Here is a 22,288-nt window from a genome sequence, read left to right as displayed (position 1 = left end):
GACTATTTAGATCAGCTTGGGGTTAAATATAGAACTGATGACTTATTATGAACATAGTCTATTGTTTGCATTTACTTGTATATTTGTATTAGTTTTATACTTTTGATATGGTCAAATGACTAAATCAATAAAGTTTATATTCTACTATATTCTAAGATTTTACAAAAAGTTTATGTAAATAAATTGCATTGCATTACAGTTTCACTTACAATTAATCTTATTTATTGCCTACCAAAATCAGAATCTATATACTACTAAAATACCAAATACTACTAATACTTTCCTATCTGTTTGTTATTTTCAATTAACCAAAATGTTGCAGCATAGAGCAATGTTTGAATCAAAGTACCTCAAATACACTAACTTAAAGAATGTGCACAAAATCTGTGACCCATAATTCCTGTGGAATTGAAATTTCAGACCAGTTGCATTCAGAAATTTGTAACTCCTGCAAGGCTGCCATGGGCAGCTGTGATCTCATAAGCATGATTTCTAATGCTCCTGCCAGCTTCTCACAAGCAGAGGCAATTTAGAAGCCAGCAGGAAGTTGGAATCACTTCTGCTCCTAATGCATTTGCATTGCTCATTTTATTTATCTCTTTGGGTAATAAATATTGGCAAAGAATGACCCAATTGGTTGTAGATTGCCTAGATTGCAGATTTCAGGCACTATTGTTGTCTATTAGCATTTACTTTGGGACGAACTGAATTGAGGTGACGTGCTAAATATAGGAAATAGTTTTTGATAGTATTATACCTCGGCAAGTATTGATTTGTCACACAAAACTGAACATTTAAGTAAAACACTTCTTCACCATAAATTATTTTATTGGTTAAAGTGCAATCTCTGTTTGGGTAGTCTGTCTCTAGAAAAATATCTTATGTGCTTATCTATCAGCCAGTCTTTTGCTGACTGCCATTAAACGTATGTCTTTATATTCTCCTTTATTGGTAACATATGTCTTCATCCATTCCTCCTCCAAATCTGAAAATTATTCTTTTGCTTATAGTTGGGAGCCACAACATGATATATACAAACACTTTCTCAGGAATCATTAAACTCCCTGCTATACCAACTATTTAAAATGTTCACATATTTTTTAAAAAATATTTAATATGTTTTCATGTTTTTGTAACTGGCTAAACAATGGCAGTTCTACATTTAAGAATGCTGACTCCAACAAGGGCCCCACAGGTAAGCTCATAAGTTAGTAAACATGGGTAATTGCATCCCAGTGATTTGTTTAAGAAGAGATGAACTATTATTCAGAAGCTCAGGACAATGGTTTTTAATTAAATGATGTACCAGCGTTTTGTCTCCTCCTGTATCCTTCATAATTTCTCAACCTTGCCTTCCAACCATCCATGGATGTCTGCTATTTATCTTTCTGTTCTCATATTGCAGAGAATCAAAAGGCTGCTAAGCGCCCTTTAAGCCAAATCCAACTTTTTGTTTCTCTGAAGGCAACCTTTTAATTTTTTTCTGGTGTCTTTTTAGTCAGAACTTCACCACCACTATGAAGTAATAATAATTTTTAGAAATGCCTCCTGGAAATAATCATCCCTGGAGGATTTCAAAACTATTGTATAACTACAATCCCATGTTAGAACTAAGGCCACATAGTTAATGAGGGGCCTACATATTTTCCCTCCATCTGCTTTTCCCTCTATATCTCCTCTCTTTTTCCTCTCATATTTCCTGCTATCAATTTTTAGACCAAAAGGCATTTGCATTAGGAGCCTGTGAAAACTGCTCTTTGTAAAGTATTATGTCCATAATTTTTTAAATCTTTTTCTCTGCAGATTGCAGGCATGCAATATTAATAATTATCTAGAGAGAAAACTGCATTGCACACAACTCTCCACACGTGTGTCTGTCTGTCTGCCTATCTAATTTTATCTATCTATATCTATAGATATCTAGATATCTTCAGCTTCACCCACATGCCTCAAGATATAAGAATGACACAAACTAGGACAGTCATTCCAGCTGAGACATCATCCGGATTAATGAGATCTGTGTCAAATGTTGAGGAATCCGGAGAATCTGATGATATGTGGGCTATTGGAACAAACCTTTATGAATGAGACAAGATAACCTAGAACTGATAGAATGCTTTACATTCTATCCCGTTACATATAGGAGACCTAATCAAAGGGGATTTAAAAAGCATATGTGAGAATTATGGAGGGACGGAAAACCTGCAGCCACACTAACTGAAGAGAAACAACTAGTTATTCAATGTTTCAATATAGTGAAGAGAAAGCTGCTATCACAACTGGAGATGAACCAACTACAGATTACATCCAATATTCAAGAAGATCTGGAAGAACAACTAGATGTGCAGCCAACACCTAAGGATGGATCATTATCATCCTCTTCATTACAGAGCACAGTTGCTGATATGAGGCATAAAATCATGGATAAACTAGCTATAATCAACCCTCAAGACCAAGGCTTAGTAGAGAAGTAACATCAGATAATATGCTAAAAGATGCCAATAGAGCCCCCTCAACAATATGTACTACCAGGATAACTCAGATCAATGATAAATGTGATGGCTGTTGTAATCATGGAGTTACTTGGCTTCACAATCAAGAACAGTAGTACATATCCCCCTTGGAAAATAAGGTCAGAGGCTAAGATCAAACAAGTCATAGAAAGATTAGTCAATTGGTGGAATTATAAAAAGGAGTGAAGAGATTAGGGATAAGACTTCACTCTGAAAAAATCCAAGGGCCTAACTCCATCTGAAGCTTTCAAGACTGCTAAACAAAGGCTCATGGCACTGGGTACTAGGCTAAGTACCTTGTACACTAGATACACTAGAGAAGCAGAGGCCAAGAAAATAAAAGCCTTGTTCCCCAAAGAGCCATCCAAGATATACTCCAAATTGTAGTACAATAACTTAGTATTAGTAGAGCCACCAACAGCAGAAACTGAACAGTACTGGAAGGACATATGGCAGAAAGAGAAGACATATAACACCAGTGCAAAATGGCTGCAAGATCTAAGAGCAGACCACAGCAATCTCCCAGAACAGGAACCAGTCACCATCACAGTAGCAGACATCAAACAGTGGGTTAAGAACAAGGAGAGCTGAACAGCACCTAGCCCAAACATGATCTACAACTACTAGTTAAAGAAAGTAATAGCAGTGCATGAATACCTAGCAGCACAAATCAACCATCTGCTAGCAGCAGGCTTCCACCCAGACTAACTAATGCAAGGAAGGACAATACTGATTATGAAAGACTCCCATAAGGGAACAGCATCAGCCAACTACCCGTCAATAACCTGCCTCCTCATAGTGGAGGTTTTAAAGCCTGATAGTTGGCTATAATGATAGTTGGTCATCTTGGCAGTATACAAGCACAGAGACTCAATACACCAATTGCTCATAAATAGAGCAGTCACTCAAGACTCAAAGTCTAGACAGACCAATCTGAACACAACTTGGATTGACTACAGGAAAAGCCTATGATTCAATGCCACAAACGTGATCTATGAATGCCTGGCACTATACCAAGTCAACAGTACACTAAGAACTTGCCTCTAGAACTCAATGTACTGTGGAAGACAACACTAGAAGTAAAATCAAGATAGTTCACACAAGTGGCCATCATATTGTAAGTGCACCATCATGGGAGATTTTCAAAAATAGACTGGATTTGATTGATCAAATAGACTATTTGATTGAGATGGCACAAGGCTCCTGCCTTGAGCAGAGGGTTGGAGTAGAATACCTCTGAGGTCCATTCCAACCTTATGATTCTATGTTCTATGTGGCATATAACTTGAGTGGAATATACCAAGGTGATGCACTGTTCCCATTGTTTTCTAAATATGCTTAACCCCCTTCACCAGATAGTCACAAAGACTGGAAATGGATACAAGTTCAAGAATGGAACTACCATCAGCCACCTCCTCTATATGGATGACATCAAATTGTATGCATAGAATGAACAAGACATCGACTTGCTGACCCAGTTGACATGGACCTACAGTGAGGACATCAGGATGTCATTCAACTAATGAGGTGTAGTCAGATGGTTATCAAGAGATTAAAAGTTAAGACTAATGGGGTGGAATTACCAATGGGTCACATAACAGACTTACAGACCAGTTACAAGAACTTTGAATCCCACAGTTACATGGGAATCATGATGAGAAGGCAAAGAAGACAGCAACACCCAAGTAGACCAAATCAGACCAAAAGATCAGATCCTGAAGAGCCATTTCAATGCAAAGAAGATCCATGCCATCAACATGCATACATTGCCAGTCATCAGATACCCTGCTGATATAGTGAGCTGGCCAAAGAAGGACATGGAAGCTCCCAATGTGAACACTCAGAAGCTCCTCACAATGTACAGATGTTTCCACTCGAAGTTCAAGAGACTGTACACCAGAGGGAAAGGGAGTTGTTGGGATATGGTGTCAAAGCCAGAACTTCCATATCCTTCTTTGACCAGCTCATTATATTGGCAGGGTATCTGATGGCTGGAAGTGCATGCATGTTGATGGCATGGATCTTCTTCTTTCCATTGAGCTGGCTCTTCAGCATTGATCTTTTGGTCTGATTTGATCTTCTTGGATGTTGCTGTCTCTTTTGCTTTCTCATCATGGTTCCCATGTAACTGTGGGATATAAAGGTACCTGTAACTAGTCATGGATAGAACCCAGAGCATCTAGGAGTACATTAGTCAGGCAGCACTTAAAGACAAGCTGCTGAGAGAATGCTTGAAGCAGCAGAAGATGTGGAAGAAAGGTCAAGCAGAGGAAACGCCATAGCAAGATAAGTCCCTACCTGGGATGTACCATGGATAGTTAGCTGAGGTGGCAGACATTGGGAAATCCTACCAGTGGCTGGAAATGGCTGGACTAAAATACAGCACTGGGGCACTGATTATAACAGCCCAAGAACATGCATTAAGCACCAGATCCACAGAAGTGGGTCTACCACACTAGGCAGGACACAAGGTGCAGACTATACAGAGAGGCCTCAAAGACAGTCCAACATAGGTGGCAGGGTATAAGATGCAAGTAAGACCAGCATACAACAAAGTACTGGCATTGTGTACAATATCTATACAGAATGTTGGCTGGATCCTCCTAAGCCTAGATGAGAGATCCCACAGAATGTTGTGGAAAATAATAGGGCTAAAATGCTGTGGGACTTCTAGATCCAGGCAGACATACTGGCCAATCAATCAGATGTCATAATAGACAAAGATCAGAAGATGATAGATCTAGCAATGCCAAGTGACAGCAACATCAGGAAGAAGTATGAGCAACTGGAAAAGTACCAGGGCCTGAAAGAGGAATCAGAGAAGATGTAGAAAGTAAAGGCGAAAGTGGTCTCAGTAATGGTAGGAACACTCAAGGCTGTGACCCCTAAACTGAGAGAATGGCTCAAATCAATCTCAGGAATGCTGTCAGAGCTCTCTATAATTTTATTCACATTCCACTATGATGCATAGTGTCCAATCTTTCCTTCTTTGTGCATATAGTAATCTCACCACAGTAATCATATACTGAAATAATGTTCTGTGGCTTTTTTGTGTTTATCTATCAATCTTAAAAGGAAAGTTTCTGGTTTGAATATTTAGACATCAAGGATATCTCATTATATTAAAAAATCTCTTTAAAATCAGAATGAAAAGTTCAGCCAATTTAACCATGTATTGATTCATCTGTATATTATAATCCAAATTCTTAGCCCACTTTATGAAGATTTCCCCAATATTTCCTAACCTGGCATATATATCCTTAGAGTTCCCTCTCTTTCATAGTACCAAGGTGAAAATGTATTCAGAGCAATGACAGGAGCCATCACACATTGTGTCAACTGCTTTGTACTACATTCAAATTTCACAAGATGCCCAATGCTGTACAGCTTAGCTTATCAAAATTTTGATGGTCTGTAACAAAGCATCTGCATGTGTCTGGAGAAGAGATGCATAAGAGGAGCCTGTCATGTGTACACTGTCGTCGTTATGACATCACTGGATTGTGTGGGGTTGAAATGTTTGGTTCCACCTTTCCTCCACTTGGGCTTTAAAGGGTCTTTTCAGTAGAAAGGGCACCAATTTGGCTTTCAGCGCCCCAACTCCCACCCCTTAAAACCTGAAAAAGTCTTCGAAGACTAGCACAACCCTCTTCTAGAAACGATAAACCCTTTGAGTTAGTGGGAATTGTGACGTTCAGAAACAAGGAAATCAAACACACGTCTGAAGGGGAACAAGTTGGCAAGCCTGATAAGCCTTTCTATTCCACCACCGTCTGCCGCAAGTTCTTTTGACTCCCCTTTACATGTACGTTAGTCTTCGATCTTCGTCTTCTTGCTTCCCCTCTCAGTCTAATTGTAATGGCGAAAAACTCCAAGTTGAGGATGGCCGTGGCTAAGCCACAACGAAAAACTAGTTGGAAGTTCCTGCCTCTCGGACATTCCTCCGCTCCACGGAAAATCTTCGCGGCGGCCACGGTATATGTGCACAGAAGTAGACAGGCAAGAAACGGCAGAAGGGGAAGACGCGACAGCTGCGACGGCCGCGCTCCGACTTGCTTTTCCCCTCGGGCAGCTTCCGCACGCACGCCCCACTCCGGTCTCAAACCGGTTGCAGGAAAGCAGGATGAAAACCCCGAATGGGGGTTGGCGCCACACTTCAGAGGAAGATTGGCTGCAAGACACCCTCCTGTTTAGCCTCGCCCTTGTGGCATTCCGGGGAAAGCTTCCTTCGGGGATGCCGTTCTTCTCTCACGAGGAAGACACGAAGCTGCTGGGGGAATGCCTCTGGCTCCGCGGTGTTCAAGCGCCGGGGACGCTAAGCTTTCCCTCCACGCGAGTGGTTCCTTGGCTTGCTCAGGAGGACAAGGCTCCGGCGCCCCCCACTTCCGACGCGGCAGACGGTGGGAGTAGGCTCTGTCGGGAGGAACGCGAGTTCTTCTTGGCAGCCGAGGGGCAAAGCCAGTGGCTGCAGCCACCCCAAGAGACCCTGGAGGCAGGAGTCGCCTCACCTGACCCTGGAGAGAAAAAGCGAGATTTCAATCCGAAGGTAAATCAAGGGCGGATGAGCACCGCGCCCACTTGAGTAGGGAGAAATTGGAGAAATGGAGCGCAACGGAGGTATTAAACCAATAAAGGAGAATATTTGTAGCTCAGAGTTGAAATGGGGGGGAGGTCCTTGGTGCTCTCTGAGTTTGCTTGGTTTCTTGCAGATGTTTCATTACCAAACTAGGTAACATCATCAGTGCTAATCATTGGTGTATTAAAAGCTTGAAAAGCACCGTGTTTAATAAGATCTGGTTTTACTAGCCCCCTTTTTAACATTAAGGCGACAATCATATTTTCACGTGATGGGAATGGAATAAAAATCAGCCTGTTATGCAGGTCATGGGGTTTCCTACTCCTCTTTGCAAAATGACCCTTGACTTTTGCCCCAAACCCAACTCTCAGAGCATCCGAAGACTAGCAAAGGACATGGTTACCCTTTGTCTCTCAATCTTAATTCTGTTTCGGAGAAATTACCTTTGTTTCCGAAGAAACATTTTTCTGCCAGAAATCCCGACTGAAGGATTATTTAGAACTTTGAATTGCAAATACTTGCATGCATACTTTCCCATTGGTTTTTTATTGTTATGAAACTGTATTAAATGTGAATAATTTTAATGCAGAACAGGGGTAGCATATAAGATATAGCTTTGCTTTCTTTCTTTTTCTTCATTTTACATATGCAGGGAAAATAATTCAAACTGATCAAATTTAGAGAGAGAGTTATTTCTAGTATTTGCAAGTAGAAAGACCAGTGTCAGATACAAACAAGCCAGGTTCAGGATGGTTATTTATATATTCATTTTATAACAATGCTGTCCTACTCTTCAGACTAATATTTGGGCTTCCATTAAATGAGATTGTGTCCTGCTCCAAAGCAAATGGTTTTTGTGTGAAAAAAAGACAAACATACATGGATCCTAGAAAATAAATTAAAGGACAGAAATCAGTTCAGTGGCAGTAATGGAGTGGTCAGAAGCATTTAAGTATTTCTTTGGGCCAGGCTGAAATGTTCTTGCTTAGGTTGAATGCAGTTTATCTTGAAGGTTGTATTCCTTGAAATGATGGTCTCCAGACTTTATCAGGATGGCTATACATTGACTAGATAGGATTTAATACTTCAATAGCTTCTTATTGTCTGGAACAAAAGATAGTATAAGAACTCCTGGGTAGCTCACTGTAATATGCTGTATTTTCTTTCTGCAAGAAGTGTGGAGGCAGTTCTACTTGCTCTTCCTAGTCCAGCCTTCCCCAACTTTCAGGTTTCCTGTTACCTCCTGGCAACTTGACAATGACAAGCAACTTGTTGATTATGAGATTTGAAAATTTATCCTTGTCTTGAAGGCTTGGAGATGAAGCAACTTACCCTAATCCTTTATTTGTTAAGGCTAGTCTGCACATGTTCAGAAGCTGTTCTTCCTTCACTGCCATGTATTTAGACTGCATTCAGATCTTGAAGAAATTCTTTAATTTATAGTGTGCTTGTGATAAAGTGGTGTTTGTGATGTGCCAACTTATTATTTGCCTGAAATGTATCAGAGTGATGCCAAAATGGTTGGACGTGGCTTTGGATGTTACATTCAACTGTCCCTTGTGCTGAAACTTGCTGTGAAAGGAGAATTTATTCTACTATATCTTTAATTCCTTTTCCCTGCATTCCTTTTGTTTTAAGAGAAAACATGAATCCAGGTTTACCTATCTTACAATCAAATCCTTTATGAGTTTGCAGAAACAAATTCTACCACATTTAAGAAATTGGAAAGATACTATAGAGAATAAATAATAATGAAATCATGCTTGGGATTGAGAGTGTGACATTTAGAAATAAGAACTTGTGTGGACCACTGGACCACTTTTTAAATTGGGCCAGGTTTTTCTATTCTATACTATAAACCAATAGATGCCAGAACACTGCATATCAATGATATGTGAAATATCAAGGATTGCCTTTTCAAGTTAGGGGCATATTCTTACAGATGCTTATTTTTTCCAAGTGAACAAGTCTCTCTGCTGTTGCATTTTATTTTTTTCTCCAGAAGAAACAACCTCCTACCTTCCTTGCCATTTTGAAATTGTATTTATCTATGGTCAATGACCAGTGAAGTAGCTGTAACAATAAGAACAACACATACAATTAAAATGAACAATAACATCTCTATATAGACCTGGCACTTAGAATTTACAAATATAAACTGTAAACAAAATAGAACAAAACAAATTTGATAAAAATAGAATTAAGATGAAAGAATGTGATATTGTTCCAAGATTAGAACATCTTAAATCTTCTTAGAGCAGTAGGTTCAGATAAGAACTTGGTGTCTCTGTTTATAATACCAGGAATATGATGAGGAGAGAAAAAACTAATTAAAAACTTGATTTTTAATTGGTACAGAATCTCACTGAAGGAACAGTACACTAAGGTTTGAGATTCGTTCTGGCCACAGAGACAATTTCTCTTGTTAAACGGGATTTTGTGAAATCTACTATTAAGGCTACCTAGAGTAGAATATTAAAATGGGCTTTTAAAAAAGCTGCATAGTTTCTAAGATTGAATAGGTAGTGTAGGTCTAAAAGATTTCTAGGAAGAAACCCACTGTTGTAATACTCAAGTCTATCTGATGGCAATATTAACAATTTTGTGTGTATATGAATCAAAGCTTTGGTTTTGTCTAGACCTACAGTAGGAAAGAATAGATAAAAAGGCTGCAATGTCAGTTTATTTCAATCTTGAGGCAAAGTTATCAAGAATAGTGATGCCAATGCACCATCAGAGGTTTGAGCCAACCAGAGTCAATAAATAAACACAAAATCTGGCCACTGTTATTTGCCCTTTTTATTTAGTTCTATTTACTTTCTTGATAAAGAATTCAGAATGTTTCCAGACCAGGACTACTATATATTTAAATATAGCTGCAAGATAATCATGTCAGGTTTTCATATTAACCATAATCCTGCAAAGAATTTAGTAGCTATTTTTATAATATTAAAATATAACAAATATGAAGTTTTCCTGCAGAAAGGGGCATGTTTTGTTTACTGAGATTTCCAAAAGTAATCTTTGTAATATTCAGGCTGAGTTTAGTAGATTGAAAATAAAATGTATTTCAGTGTAATTTCAGGAATCCATTACTGCAAAATGGAGTGTCTGTCTTTATATCTCTGTTGGTACCTGTCATAACCTTTTTATAATTAAATGTAACCTTTTTATAATTAAATGTGTAGTAATGGCAATTTTGTACAAATATTTGACCATTCTACATGAGCTTTGAATATTTTTTTTCTGTTTTTCTATAAACCTAAAACCATTTCCAGTAGCTATTGTAATTCTTACCAAGAAAATAGTCCATGCGGAAAGTCCCTAAAATATATTGCTTTTACATACTGCACATACTGTCCCATCCTATTTAATGAAACATCCTGAAATATATTCTACTTCAAGTGTAATACTTAAAGGACATCCAATTTTTAAACTTATCAAAAACTGTATATTATAGGAACTTTCTAATCCATACAGATTTAGTATAAAAGTATTAATGTAGATTTTCAGCTATAAAGATTTTATGTAAATTGTACACTATTTTTGTTTTCAAATGTTTTTTTACCTGATGTAATAATATTTGAACAAGTATTTATTTGGCTCGGTTTGCTTCTATAGTAAGCTATAAAACAAGTTTCTCCACCTTAATCTACAGCAATCTTTCAAGTGGTGCAAGAGATGAGTAATTTTTAAAGAGATGAGTAATTTTTCAATCTAGTTAATACCAACTTATCATGAGAATATAAACTGGAATGCTGAAAAAAGGATAGATCTACATTGCTTATTTGAGACATAGCTTCTAACATTCTGTTCTATCTTACAGATTCTTGTCAAACACCATACATAAAAGCAATTTAATTATATTTGCTGATTAGTTAATTTTAAATATTTCTGCCCTTCCCCTTTCAACTCCAAGCTAAACATACGTTAAAAACTCATACATAATCAAAATGCATTAAAAAGCCATAGGAAACCCCAATAATATAAAAAATAATAAGATTTTTCCTGCAAAAGGGAACCAAATTTTGTCACATTTATTTGAAGCTCTATAACTGCATTCCATGATTTGGTAACTGCATCTGAAGGATACATATCCACAATAGGCACAGCACAGGCAAATCAGAACTTCTATGTACCTAGAAAAAACTCTCTTTTATTGTGGTCCAATTGATTATTCTTTAGTGCTTTAAAAGCTCACAATAGCTATAGGGTATCACACCATGAATATCTTTGTAGGAGGAAGGCCATATTAAGTCTATTGAATCACTATAATCACCATAGACAAGGAAGCCATTCCAACATCTTAACAGATGATCGGGCTATACTTTTCCTTAAGTTTCCTTAACTATGGAGTCAACAAATCTAATTAGTGCAAAGAGCATGAGAAAAGTGTTAAGTTCTGGTCTAGATATGTGAAAATCTCTCTGGCAAAAGTAAGGTTTTTTAAAATTTAGATTCATCATATATATGAGATGTCTGGATCATTTTGTAGAAATGTTAAATAAAGCATACCCTTTTTAATTTTCTAACCAAAATGTCAGGGATGGTCAGTAGAACTAATAAACTATTGCTTAGACTGCAAGTACCACCTTTAATTTTCAAATATTAGTGACCATCAGATTTGCAGTGCTCAAAATTATCTTTAATAATGTTTTTTTTTCCATTTTTAGGTTTTAGATTTAAAAGGAAGGCAGGAATATTTGGAATACTGCTATTTGTTACCAAAAGAAAATGAGCACTTAGAAACTCAAGAGGACGAAAAACAAGAACGTGATAAGAGTGAACAAGCTGATTGGAAGGAAAGGCAGAATCTCACTTCTATCTCCTTGGTGAGAATAAGGAAGGAACAAACCTATTCTTCCTTCTTGCAATTTACCGTGGAAGGATTTATATTCCTTGCAAACAGCTGGTCATCTGTATTCTTTGAATGCACCTGGATAACTGATTTCTATTGCTTTATATTATATCCTGCTCTTCTGAAAGTGATCTTTGTATTTATTTAATAAACAGCCAGTTCATCCAGTGGCTTAGTATAGATTAATATATTTGCATAATAGCTAACAAATGTGATAGTATATTTTCTAGGTTGCTAATGATATTATTGAATTCAATTATATACAGCCTTTTAAGCTAATTGTTTTCAAGGTAGTCCCTAACAGAATAAAAGGTAATATATAAAGTCAGGATGAAAAGGTAACACAAACAATGAAAGCAATAAAGCATTATCAATCATTAGTTAATATGCTCACTGCTAGTGAATTTAAAAAACTTGAACATTTGCAGGATTTAATATTTCAATGGACAAGTTTACAAGTCCCAGTCACTAGGTTATCTCATGCTAAGCCAAAAATTATAGAAACCTATGGCTTTGTATAGTGTGTGCATCAAGTTGGTTTCTTTGCTATTCTCATTTCGGCTTTAAGTAACCTCTTATTTAGAGATATACCAATTTTGGTGTGTATCTTTTGTTTTGCAGAAATACAATACTATTGACTCTTTTTACTCCTTACGTTCGTTAGTTGCGAAGTTGTGTCCAAGCCATTGCGACCCCATGGAGGTTCCTCCAGGCCTTCCATTCCTCTACCAGCTTCTGGAGTCCATTTAAGCTCACACCTACTGCTTTAGTGACTCCATCCACCACCTCATTCTGTTGTCCCATTCTTCTTTTGCCCTCAATCTTTCCCAGCATTAGGCTCTTCTTCCTTCTCATTAGGTGGCCAAAGTATATGAGTTTCATCTTCAGGATCTGGCTTTCCAAAGAGCAGTCAGGGTCGATCTCCTCTAGGACTGACTTGTTTGTTCGTCTTGCAGTCCAAGGGACTTGCTCCTTAGGTTACTTTCCAGTTAATATCCCTCTCCAAAATTACTTTGGAAGAAGTGTGAAAATTAGGGCCTAATGTTATGAAGTATTTAATACAATTCTGTAATTTATTTAAAATACATATGCTAGTTAAAAGCAGCAGATTCCAAACCTACAATTTTACCATTTGAGGAAAATTCTGTCTTGCAATTATTGTTATACTAGATCAAACTGTCTAGCTGCTCTTCATAGGCTGAGAATTTTGTATTAAAAGTAGCTGCCACTATTATCAATATATCCTATTCAAATGGGATACCATTCTAAAGGCAGAATATGAGGTTTATAATTTGTGTTCATGTCCCAAATATGGAGGTCTTAATTAAATTTTATGACCATCTAATCGACATTCATAGTCAAACCTTTGGGTTTTCCAGTAGTAATGTATGGCTGAGTTGGATCATGACACTGAGCACCTAAGAATTAATATTTTTGAATTAATGTGGTGGTGAAGACTTTTGAGAATCCTTGGGACTACAAGAAATCAGTCAATCCTGAAGGAAATCAACCTTGACTGTTCTTTAAAAGGACAAATATACAAATATTTTGGTCAATAAGTTATTGGTAAAGACCCTGATGTTGGGAAAGATTGAAGGCAAAAGGAGATGGGGATGGCAGACAATGAAATGGTTAGTGTCATCAACACAATAAAATGGACAAACCTGGGGAGACAGTGGAAGAAAGGGGGTTCTGGTGTGCTATGGTCCAAGGGGGTCATGAAGTGTTGAATGACTTAGGGACTTAATATAACTGACACTCAAGTCTGGGTTAGGGTAACATTGAACCATTAAAAACAAATTAAAAGCAAACCCAAATAAAAGCCACTGTACTAAATAGGATTACCCATTACCTAGATCCAAAGTTCAGTGAAGAGCCTGCTCCAGCAAGGCTAGGACCACCTGAATGTCAAGAATGGGCTATTCCATAAATAGGAGATGCTATAAGAGAAAGGGCACTCTTTGGACTGATTAGATGGCAATGCTTGATTCAGGGGATCTGGAGCATACCCATCCCACTTCCTTAAGTGAGACATAATTGAAGATGGACAATCCAACAAATGCAATCCTGCTCGTTGAGGGGTTTCAGAAGTTAAAATTTGCATCCTCAATTGCACCTGTTAAGTCACGGTCAACCCATCTATTTGCAAAAGTTTTAACCAAAGGAATGTGGACATGGTGACACATACCGCTTTAAATCCTTTAGTCAGAATTCACAACCTTCTCACTTTGTTCTAGTATTTTTGAATTATAAATTGATTAAATAGCAGTTTTTGCTAAAGAAGCCAGAATTGAAGAGTAGGTATGCTGAATACTGGTCCTTATGCAGTCCCCAATACTGATCAATTTCAGCATGACAGGTATAAAGATGGCATGTCTTTTTCATCAAAATAAAAAAAATGCTGTTTTGTGCAATTTTGACTGTTGGTCTTCATTGCATTCCTGTAGCAAAGACGTGGTTACAGATTGAGGACTCCTTTGGAAATAACTGTAATTGTTTGTTCAACACCTTTGAATCTATGTTCAGCCTGGTAATAGTTTCAAATGACTTATATGATTTACCTTTAACAAACTTTTTTTGCACCCTTTCAGGAACAAGCAAGCAGCAGAGATGTGAATTTGACAAACTTTCATCAGAGCCCTATAGATTTAGCCCAAGCTATTAGCCATGATGTGAGCCTTCACGATGCCACAGTGATGGGATCAGACTATGCTAATGTAACAGATATGGAGAATTTACCCGGCTTAAATATATCTCCAACAAACGAGACCATGTTAGAATTATTTGCAAATGATCATTGCTGCACAAGTCTTACACACCAAGATTTCTTTTTCAGCCTGAATGAAAATGGATATGAGAAAATACATTTCACACCATTAACCACAGAAGGAAACTTTGACTTTGCAGAAACTTGTCTTTTTGAAGAACGAGATTCAGATTCTGGACTTTCTTTAGACTTAAATTACAGTAATGCATCCTTTGTATTTTCTTGTAACAAGGATGCCAGCTTTGGCACATCAGATGACTCAAAAGCTGTAGGAGATAGTTGCCTACAATGTTGTCATACAGAATATCAAAGCAATTATGACCATGGGACAAAATCACTAGTAGGTATATTCCATGATCATACATACAATCAGGATTTACAACAGCTGACATTCCCAGAATCAGAGGATTATTTCAGATTGCCAGAAGAATCCAAAAGAACTGAAAATGAAAGCGATACAAATCTAAATGATGAATACCGGGCAAAAGCTCTGAGAATTCCATTCTCTGTTAAGGATATAGTGACCTTGCCTGTAGAATCTTTTAATAGCATGTTGTCAAACTACTATCTAACAGATAACCAACTGTCACTCATTCGTGATATAAGACGAAGAGGAAAAAATAAAGTTGCTGCTCAAAACTGCCGTAAACGTAAGTTAGATGCAATTATGAACCTGAAAGATGAAGTATATCATCTTCAGATGCAGATGGGAAGACTTCAGAAACAGAAGGCACAATATAAAAGGTCAATTCGCAATATAAAACAAAAACTGAATGATCTTTGCTGGAATTTTTTCAGTAAATTAAGAGATAATCAAGGAACAATTAATACAAGCCAATGTGCCTTTCAGTGTTGTGGAAATGGTACTACATTAATTTTACCTAAAAAAGAAATCGACCAGGAGCCTCCAAACTAAAACAATAAGACCAAAATTTTAAATATTTTAATGTTTAAGGATTGCATTTGCAAGAAGCCAGAAGAAAACAAATGTGAATTGTATCCCTTGTCTAATTTTACTGTTTTAAAGAATTTCAACCTAAGTAATATTTTTGTTATTTGTTCTGCATAATTTATTCAGCTTGTGCATGGATTCTTATATTAATGTGCTAACTATATGACCACAGAAAATCCTGTCATCTGCAATTTCACTAGTTCTTAAAAGTAGAAAGCATCACTGCTTTTCACGGACATTGGGACAACGAATGTTCCAACCCTGTTCCTCTGCAAAATAAGACACCGTCTGATAATTAGCCCAATCAGGCTTTTGAGTGCATGGCAATAAGGCCAAGCTTTTATTTCAGGGTTCAAAAATATATAAGACAGGGTCTTATTTTGGAGAAAACACGGTAAGAGTAACCATGCAGGCCTTCACTAGCCATTGGCAGGTAGGACTGAGGTATATGAGCTAGCCTTCCACTCTTTTTGACATTTGCTTTACTTTCCATGCTCCACTTAAGGCTCACTTTTGCAGGAGTTCGTTGTAGACAACTTTTGAAATTGATGGTGTATTATTCATTCCCAGGGTGTAGATAGTCCTCAATTTACAATTTGTAGTTACAGCAGCACTATGACCAATCCTCACATAATAATATCCCATGGTTGTTATCAAAATTTGGTCACTTAACAACTGGCATGTATTTATGGCATGATCCATGATCATGTGATTGCCATTTGCAACCTTCCATGCTACCACTTTACTATGCAGCAACATAATGCCCCCCCAGCAATCATGATGCTTAACACACAAATAGTCCTCGTGTTATGCTTTTTGATTGCATCACTGACATAATTTCCAATCCCAATTGCTGCTGTAGCCCAAATACATGTGCTACTTATTTGGAAATGTTATCATCACAAAGTGCACACCCTACAAGTATCTCATATTTCCAAACATTAGCAACACTGTATTTTACATTGAGAAAGTTCCTGAGGTGTTAGCATTACAATTCTATCCATATGTTCCATGAGCACTGACTTGTACGCACTGAAATGCAAGAGCTTGTATTTATACACTGAATAAGCTACAAGAAATAGCACAGAATTACTTTTTTCAGAAAATTGAGCTTCTGTATTTATACAAATTTATAGCTGTCATTACTTTTTTGGAGGGGAGGTTTCTTCTTAATTCCATTGTAATTCTGTTTAATACTGTTAAATGCATAACTCAATGAACCAATATGCATTTACCTAGGCCAGTGATGGCGAACCTTTTCGGCAGAGTGCCCAAACAGGAACATGCGCTTGTGTGTGCACGCCAGCTACCTGGTCTTCTGGTTTCCAGTGCACCAGCTGGTCTCAAACGCATGCATGCCTGTCGGCTAGGTGGTCTTTGGGTTTCCAGGGCTTCAGCGTGTGTGAAGTCCAGCGGGCACACCGGAAACCAGAAAACCAGGTGGTGATGGCATGGGTGCCCAGAGGCCTCTGCCTGCCACCTCTGGCACATGTGCCATAGATTCACCATCACGGACCTAGGCTGTACTGGTTTAGCTATTTTACATAAATCTACCTCTGGTTTATTGATTTTCTACATAAATCCAATGCTGGTTGTTAAGCAAATCATGTGAATGTGCCCAATTTTAAAACATTTGCGGCAGTTGCTAAGCATCTAATCTTAAATCAATAACTATCTGTACCAGCCTTGTACTTAATGCAGCCATTTATTTCAATGTTTTTCATAAAATATGCCTAAGAGGAATTTAGGCTCATAACGGGCATATGAGATTATTCTATCATTACCTTCGAAGACCAAATTAACTATATTCCACTGATTTTACTTTCCTATTCATAAGAATCCCATACTTCAAAATGTACTGAAAAAATTGGCAACATTATCTACAAAGCTAACTGCTTTAAATTTTAACTTTAGCAGTAGACATAATTATCGGCTAAATATACTCTTAGTAATACTGGTATTTCCATGCATTACACCTGATGTTTTTGCCGTTGCTATTGTATTATGTACTCAAATGCAAGGGTACATACAAATAAAATTACCAGCCATTTTGCCCAACTCATTTTTGTAACTAGATTCTTAGAGTTTCTTACCAATTTTCACTGGACAGTTACTTTTTCAGAATATTGCTTTCCCTAGCAGTATAGGCAATGTTTTTCTTTGATGCTAAAAAAGTAACATCTGCCTTAAGATGCTAAGGGACAATGTCCAATTCTGTAGGATGCTGTAGAATTTCCCAGTTATATTTGACTTTCATAGAATTAAGTCTGCAGCTGATTCTTCATTCTGCTGTTTAGGTTATATTATGCTGCAGTCACTGGGCATAAAGGAAGATAAATGGATAGATATGATCCTGAAAACTAGGATAGTATTATTTCCTCTCTTCTTAGTGCCATTTTGCCCTATTTTTCATGTCTCATAGCAGTATATTAGTACCCACAAGGATGCCGACAAGTATGTAATTTGGTACAGCTCACACTGCATTGAAGAACTGTTTTTTATCATTTGGGATGTGCATAAAATGGTAATATGGTATCAGACTAGGAATATTTTTAAACAAAAGTTTATTATAACACTTATAAAAATCAAATATTTACATTAGTCTTGATTTCCTGTCAGTCTGAATTCTAGAAAAAGTATACCTTTCATTTTGTAAAGCTTTGACTAAATTACAATAGGCTGCATCTGAAATCATCAACTATAAAGGGTTTAATAAAAATCAGTAAAACCAACTATTTTGTGAAGAGAAAAGAAATATCTTATTTCTTGAAGTTTCTGTGGTTGACCACTTCTTCATTAGTTACCTGCAGCATTGGCACCTTCCTGCCAAAGAAAAAGAAAGTATCTGAAGAAGTTTATCAGAAGCCTCTTTGTATTACAGGAAAAAATTCAGCAAATGGCTAGAAAACAGATGAGGCAAGGCCAGGCTTTTAAGTGTGCGAGTTGTACAAAGCAACATAGAATTTTTAAAGGGTAATATAAGAGTATTTAAAACTGAAGATTCTGGAATTAATGTCTTAATTTATATTAAACAGAATATCCCTCTAAGTAAAAAAAATTCCATGTCCATCATATTGAAGGTAATTACAGCATTCAGTAACGGAATAATTTTACATTGTGCAGGATTGGAATATACGCAATGAAAACACTTTTTGTAAGCTAGCTGAATTTGAATACCACATGATACTTCAATTCACTAAATGCATATTGCTATATAGTGTTGACAAGACCAGTGAGGGGAAGAATTTTGCATGTATAAATCTGCGTAAGTCTGCATAAAGTTCACTTTCACACATAAAATTCAAACCCAAGTTCTATAATAAAAAAATATGTTGTATTGAAGAACAGATATCCAACTGTCCTATTCTGAAGAGCCATAGTTTTCAATTTTAGGTTTTAATATATAAGAATGGGTAAAACAAGATATTGTACCATTTCAAAAAGCTGCAACATACCATTTTAACTACCCATAGCAGGGATGGAACCCTTGCAAATCATTAATGGACACTTGGTTGGTTCATTTGCTCAGCAGATCTATTGCTTGTCCATGGTGCATAAAGCTAGATTCCAGTAGGGAAAAGATAGGTTAAGCAGCTGAAGTTAAAAATAAATCAAAATATAATAGCAAAAAATGAAACCAACCAACAAATGAAAAACAGAATACCCAAACCCCCAAATCAAAACAAGAATTGTTAAATTTTCCAGTGCACAATTGTTAACTTGGTTCATTGCTATGTTAAACTAGATAATATAACCACTATACTGAAACAGTACACTGTCATATAGTATTAGTTCTTGTTTTTGGAATATTAAAAAAAGGAAAAGTAAATAAGATCTTACCTAAAGTGGTTTAACTGAAGCTTAGAACTATTTTGCTCTAGAACCCTCAGCTCTCGTTGGCATCCTTAAAACTACTGAAGTTAAAGCTTTGGAGAAGTACAGCACAGCTTTTAAGACTGGCTGAACTTAATTGCCGTTCTCAAGAGTTCTTTTGCACTAGACCTGTGTCCCTGGAACAGTACCTCGCTGGGGATATTTCCTTTACTTGCCATTGAAGAAGCAGCATCTAAAAGATCTAAAAAGGTGTTTCTCTTTGCAGAGATATCCCTTAAGTTATCTAGTTATTAATCTGGTAATTTACAGAAAACATTATCTAACCAACATATTACATGTACAACAAACAAATTTATAATATTTGTGGGACCTTCTACTACCCACTCCTTGCCTTAATTTACAATATATTTTAAATAAATCTATAATTACACAACATTTCCTTTAGAATTATTTTATTAAATCATAAATGTACAACAGCTTCTTAACTCTACACACGTACTTAAAATTTTTTTCAAAGGAAAACGTTATGTCTTATTACACCATGATCCTGGCTAATAGCTTTTCAAAACTTTAGAGAAATTTTTTTAAAAAAGGTTTCACATGTCACCTGAAACTTACAAATTTAACATTATCAAAGGAATGCTTCTACACTCTTACAAAGACCACTAAAAAGAAACAACAATGAAAAAGCTAAGAAACTGTCTCAAAGGCATTTTTACAATCCTTCCTCCACAGTAAGGTATGATATTAAATAATCCAATCCATTCACAAAATGGCTCTCTGCATCTGCTCTGGTGTCTTCTGCCATATCACTGCATATTTATGCATGACTGAGATAAGTGTTTCCTTAACAAAGTTATTTCGAAAACCTGAAGCTGTTCTGTTACCTCTGGGCTCATCCTCTCCTATTTATACAGTGAAGCCTGTTTCAACAGAAGTAAAGAGTAAAAAAATAGGTTATGAAGTTATCCCAATTTTCTTTTTAAAGGAAAGATAATATGACCCTAAAAAGCTTTTACCCCTGCAGCTAAAACTAAGAAAAACTGCAATTTTATATTAAATGTACACTCACCCATGAAAAGCTTACAGAAGTTCAATAACGACTCCTCCCTCCATAACCCCCACTTCCACCACTGCCTCCAGGACCATAGTTTCCTGTGTTAGTAAAAACAGAAAACAGTTAGTAACAGAGAACTTTCCCCTAAACAATTTCTTTCTTTTGCCAAATCTCTAATAGTAATTGCCAGATTGCTGCTTGATGAAAAGCAAGCATTCTATTTGATTATTACCAAATCTCGTTATCCCTCAATAAAACTTGTAAAATACTTTCATTTTAAAAGCATTTTGATACTTTTGTCACATTATAACACTCCCTTTTTAAATAGCACATGAGCCCAGATATATGAACATTTAATTCTACGAATATATTATATTCCTAGAACTAAATGCTCTAAATGAGCATAGTATCTCTTACAATTTAAATTAACCAAGGAAAACTTTAAAAATAACTGAATACCTAAAGAATGTTCAGGATTGTCCAATTCAACTTATTTTCTAATGAATAGTTGTAGTTTATCCTAGGGGTACGAAATATACATAGGATGGTGGCTGCTTAAATCTTGGGAGCAACGTTATTTCAGAAGATGGAGCGAACCTATTGACTTACAATAACAAAAAGAGCAGCTTAGAAAAATAGATCTACCTTACTTGTTCTGTTTTTGTTAGTAAAATCAACGAAGTGATAAAAAATCAGAAAATACTTTTTGTTCAATGTTACCTCCACCATATGGTCCTCCCATGTTCCTACTTCCACCAAAATTTCCACTTTTCATTGGACCATAGTTTGAAGGCTGTTGGTTATAATTTCCAAAGTCATTGTAATTCCCACCTCCATAATTGCCTGCATAAAAAAGTATTTTGTTCATTTCAATGGTAATTTTACTATGAATACAAGATGTGTAAACAAATATGTAAGACACCTGTTTTAACAAGACAATGAAGACAATTGGCAATATAAGAAAGGAGTTTTTGCATTGTTAACATTTTTATGACCTTTATTATACCTGTGTTGTTATATTTTGTATGTTCCCCCAAAAATAAGAACGACCCTGAAAATAATCAGGGGGATGGGCGTGGCCAGCATGAGAGGCAGAAAGCGCGTGCAAACAAAAGAGGGTGGAGAGAGGCAGGGGGTGGGGGAGAGAAGACAGGTGATCTGGATATCATGGGAGGCTTGCACAGTGGCACCAACAGCAAGCAGACGCATGGAGGAGATAGGTGATCCTGACACCCCACACAGGTGCCTACTTGGTGCAGCCACAGATAAGCAGAGAGAGGGTGGGATGGAGTGGGCGGTGTGTTGGGATCGCCTCTGTCTGGCTCTGCTATGTCAAGAGGAAGCTTCGGCTGCTTGTAAAGGGGACACTTTGAAATCAAGTTAATTGCTTTGTCTCTCTGTCATTTCTCCATCGAGGCAAAAGGTGTTTGGTCGCTTATGGGGTTCGATTTGCTCGGTTCCCAAGCGTCTAGGCAACTAAACACTTTTCGCCCCAACAGAGACTCAAAGCTTCATGTGCTTGCAAAGGGGAGGGACAGTTTGAAACCGAGTGATTAGCTGTGTTTCAAAGCAAGCATATGAAGCTGTCTCCCTCTGGGTGAAAAGTGTTTGGGCAGCTACCATCAGACCTGCCCTCTCCATCCCACTGTCTGCAGCCTCAATTGTGGCCTAGCTCTTGGCACGCCCCATTGCGGCTGAGAACTGTCCCAGCAGCAGAGTGGGACAGAGAGA

General features: G+C 37.1%; 2 protein-coding genes across 10 annotated transcripts in view; one reads left to right on the top strand and one right to left on the bottom strand.

Annotated features, from left to right (window-relative positions):
* Window positions 1–22,288, bottom strand: part of HNRNPA2B1 (heterogeneous nuclear ribonucleoprotein A2/B1) — a 62,631-nt gene that overhangs the window by 28,172 nt on the left and 12,171 nt on the right. For 2 of the 9 annotated variants that reach the window (XR_009155082.1, XR_009155084.1), the window contains exons 9-14: window positions 21,278–21,400; window positions 21,017–21,161; window positions 20,573–20,655; window positions 19,507–20,423; window positions 19,122–19,226; window positions 18,214–18,489 (exon numbers count right to left, since the gene is read on the bottom strand). Coding sequence is in view for 1 of the 9 variants with exons in the window: in XM_058183107.1 (XP_058039090.1) it covers window positions 20,594–20,655; window positions 21,278–21,400 (185 nt within the window). In the remaining 8 variants the exon portion in view is untranslated. Of the gene's footprint in view, window positions 1–18,213; window positions 18,490–19,121; window positions 19,227–19,506; window positions 20,424–20,572; window positions 20,656–21,016; window positions 21,162–21,277; window positions 21,401–22,288 lie in introns of those variants that run through there. The other 7 variants (XR_009155085.1, XR_009155087.1, XR_009155088.1 and 4 more) reach the window with 6 other exon arrangements.
* Window positions 4,620–18,076, top strand: NFE2L3 (NFE2 like bZIP transcription factor 3). The gene is made up of 3 exons (XM_058183106.1): window positions 4,620–7,059; window positions 11,763–11,921; window positions 14,539–18,076. The coding sequence occupies exons 1-3, from the start codon at window positions 6,493–6,495 to the stop codon at window positions 15,628–15,630; spliced, it is 1,818 nt and encodes a 605-aa protein (XP_058039089.1). The 5' UTR covers window positions 4,620–6,492; the 3' UTR covers window positions 15,631–18,076.

Source organism: Ahaetulla prasina, chromosome 4 (assembly GCF_028640845.1).
Source record: "Ahaetulla prasina isolate Xishuangbanna chromosome 4, ASM2864084v1, whole genome shotgun sequence".
NCBI classification, from domain to species: Eukaryota; Metazoa; Chordata; class Lepidosauria; order Squamata; family Colubridae; genus Ahaetulla; species Ahaetulla prasina.
This window is presented reverse-complemented; position numbering and strand designations above follow the sequence as displayed.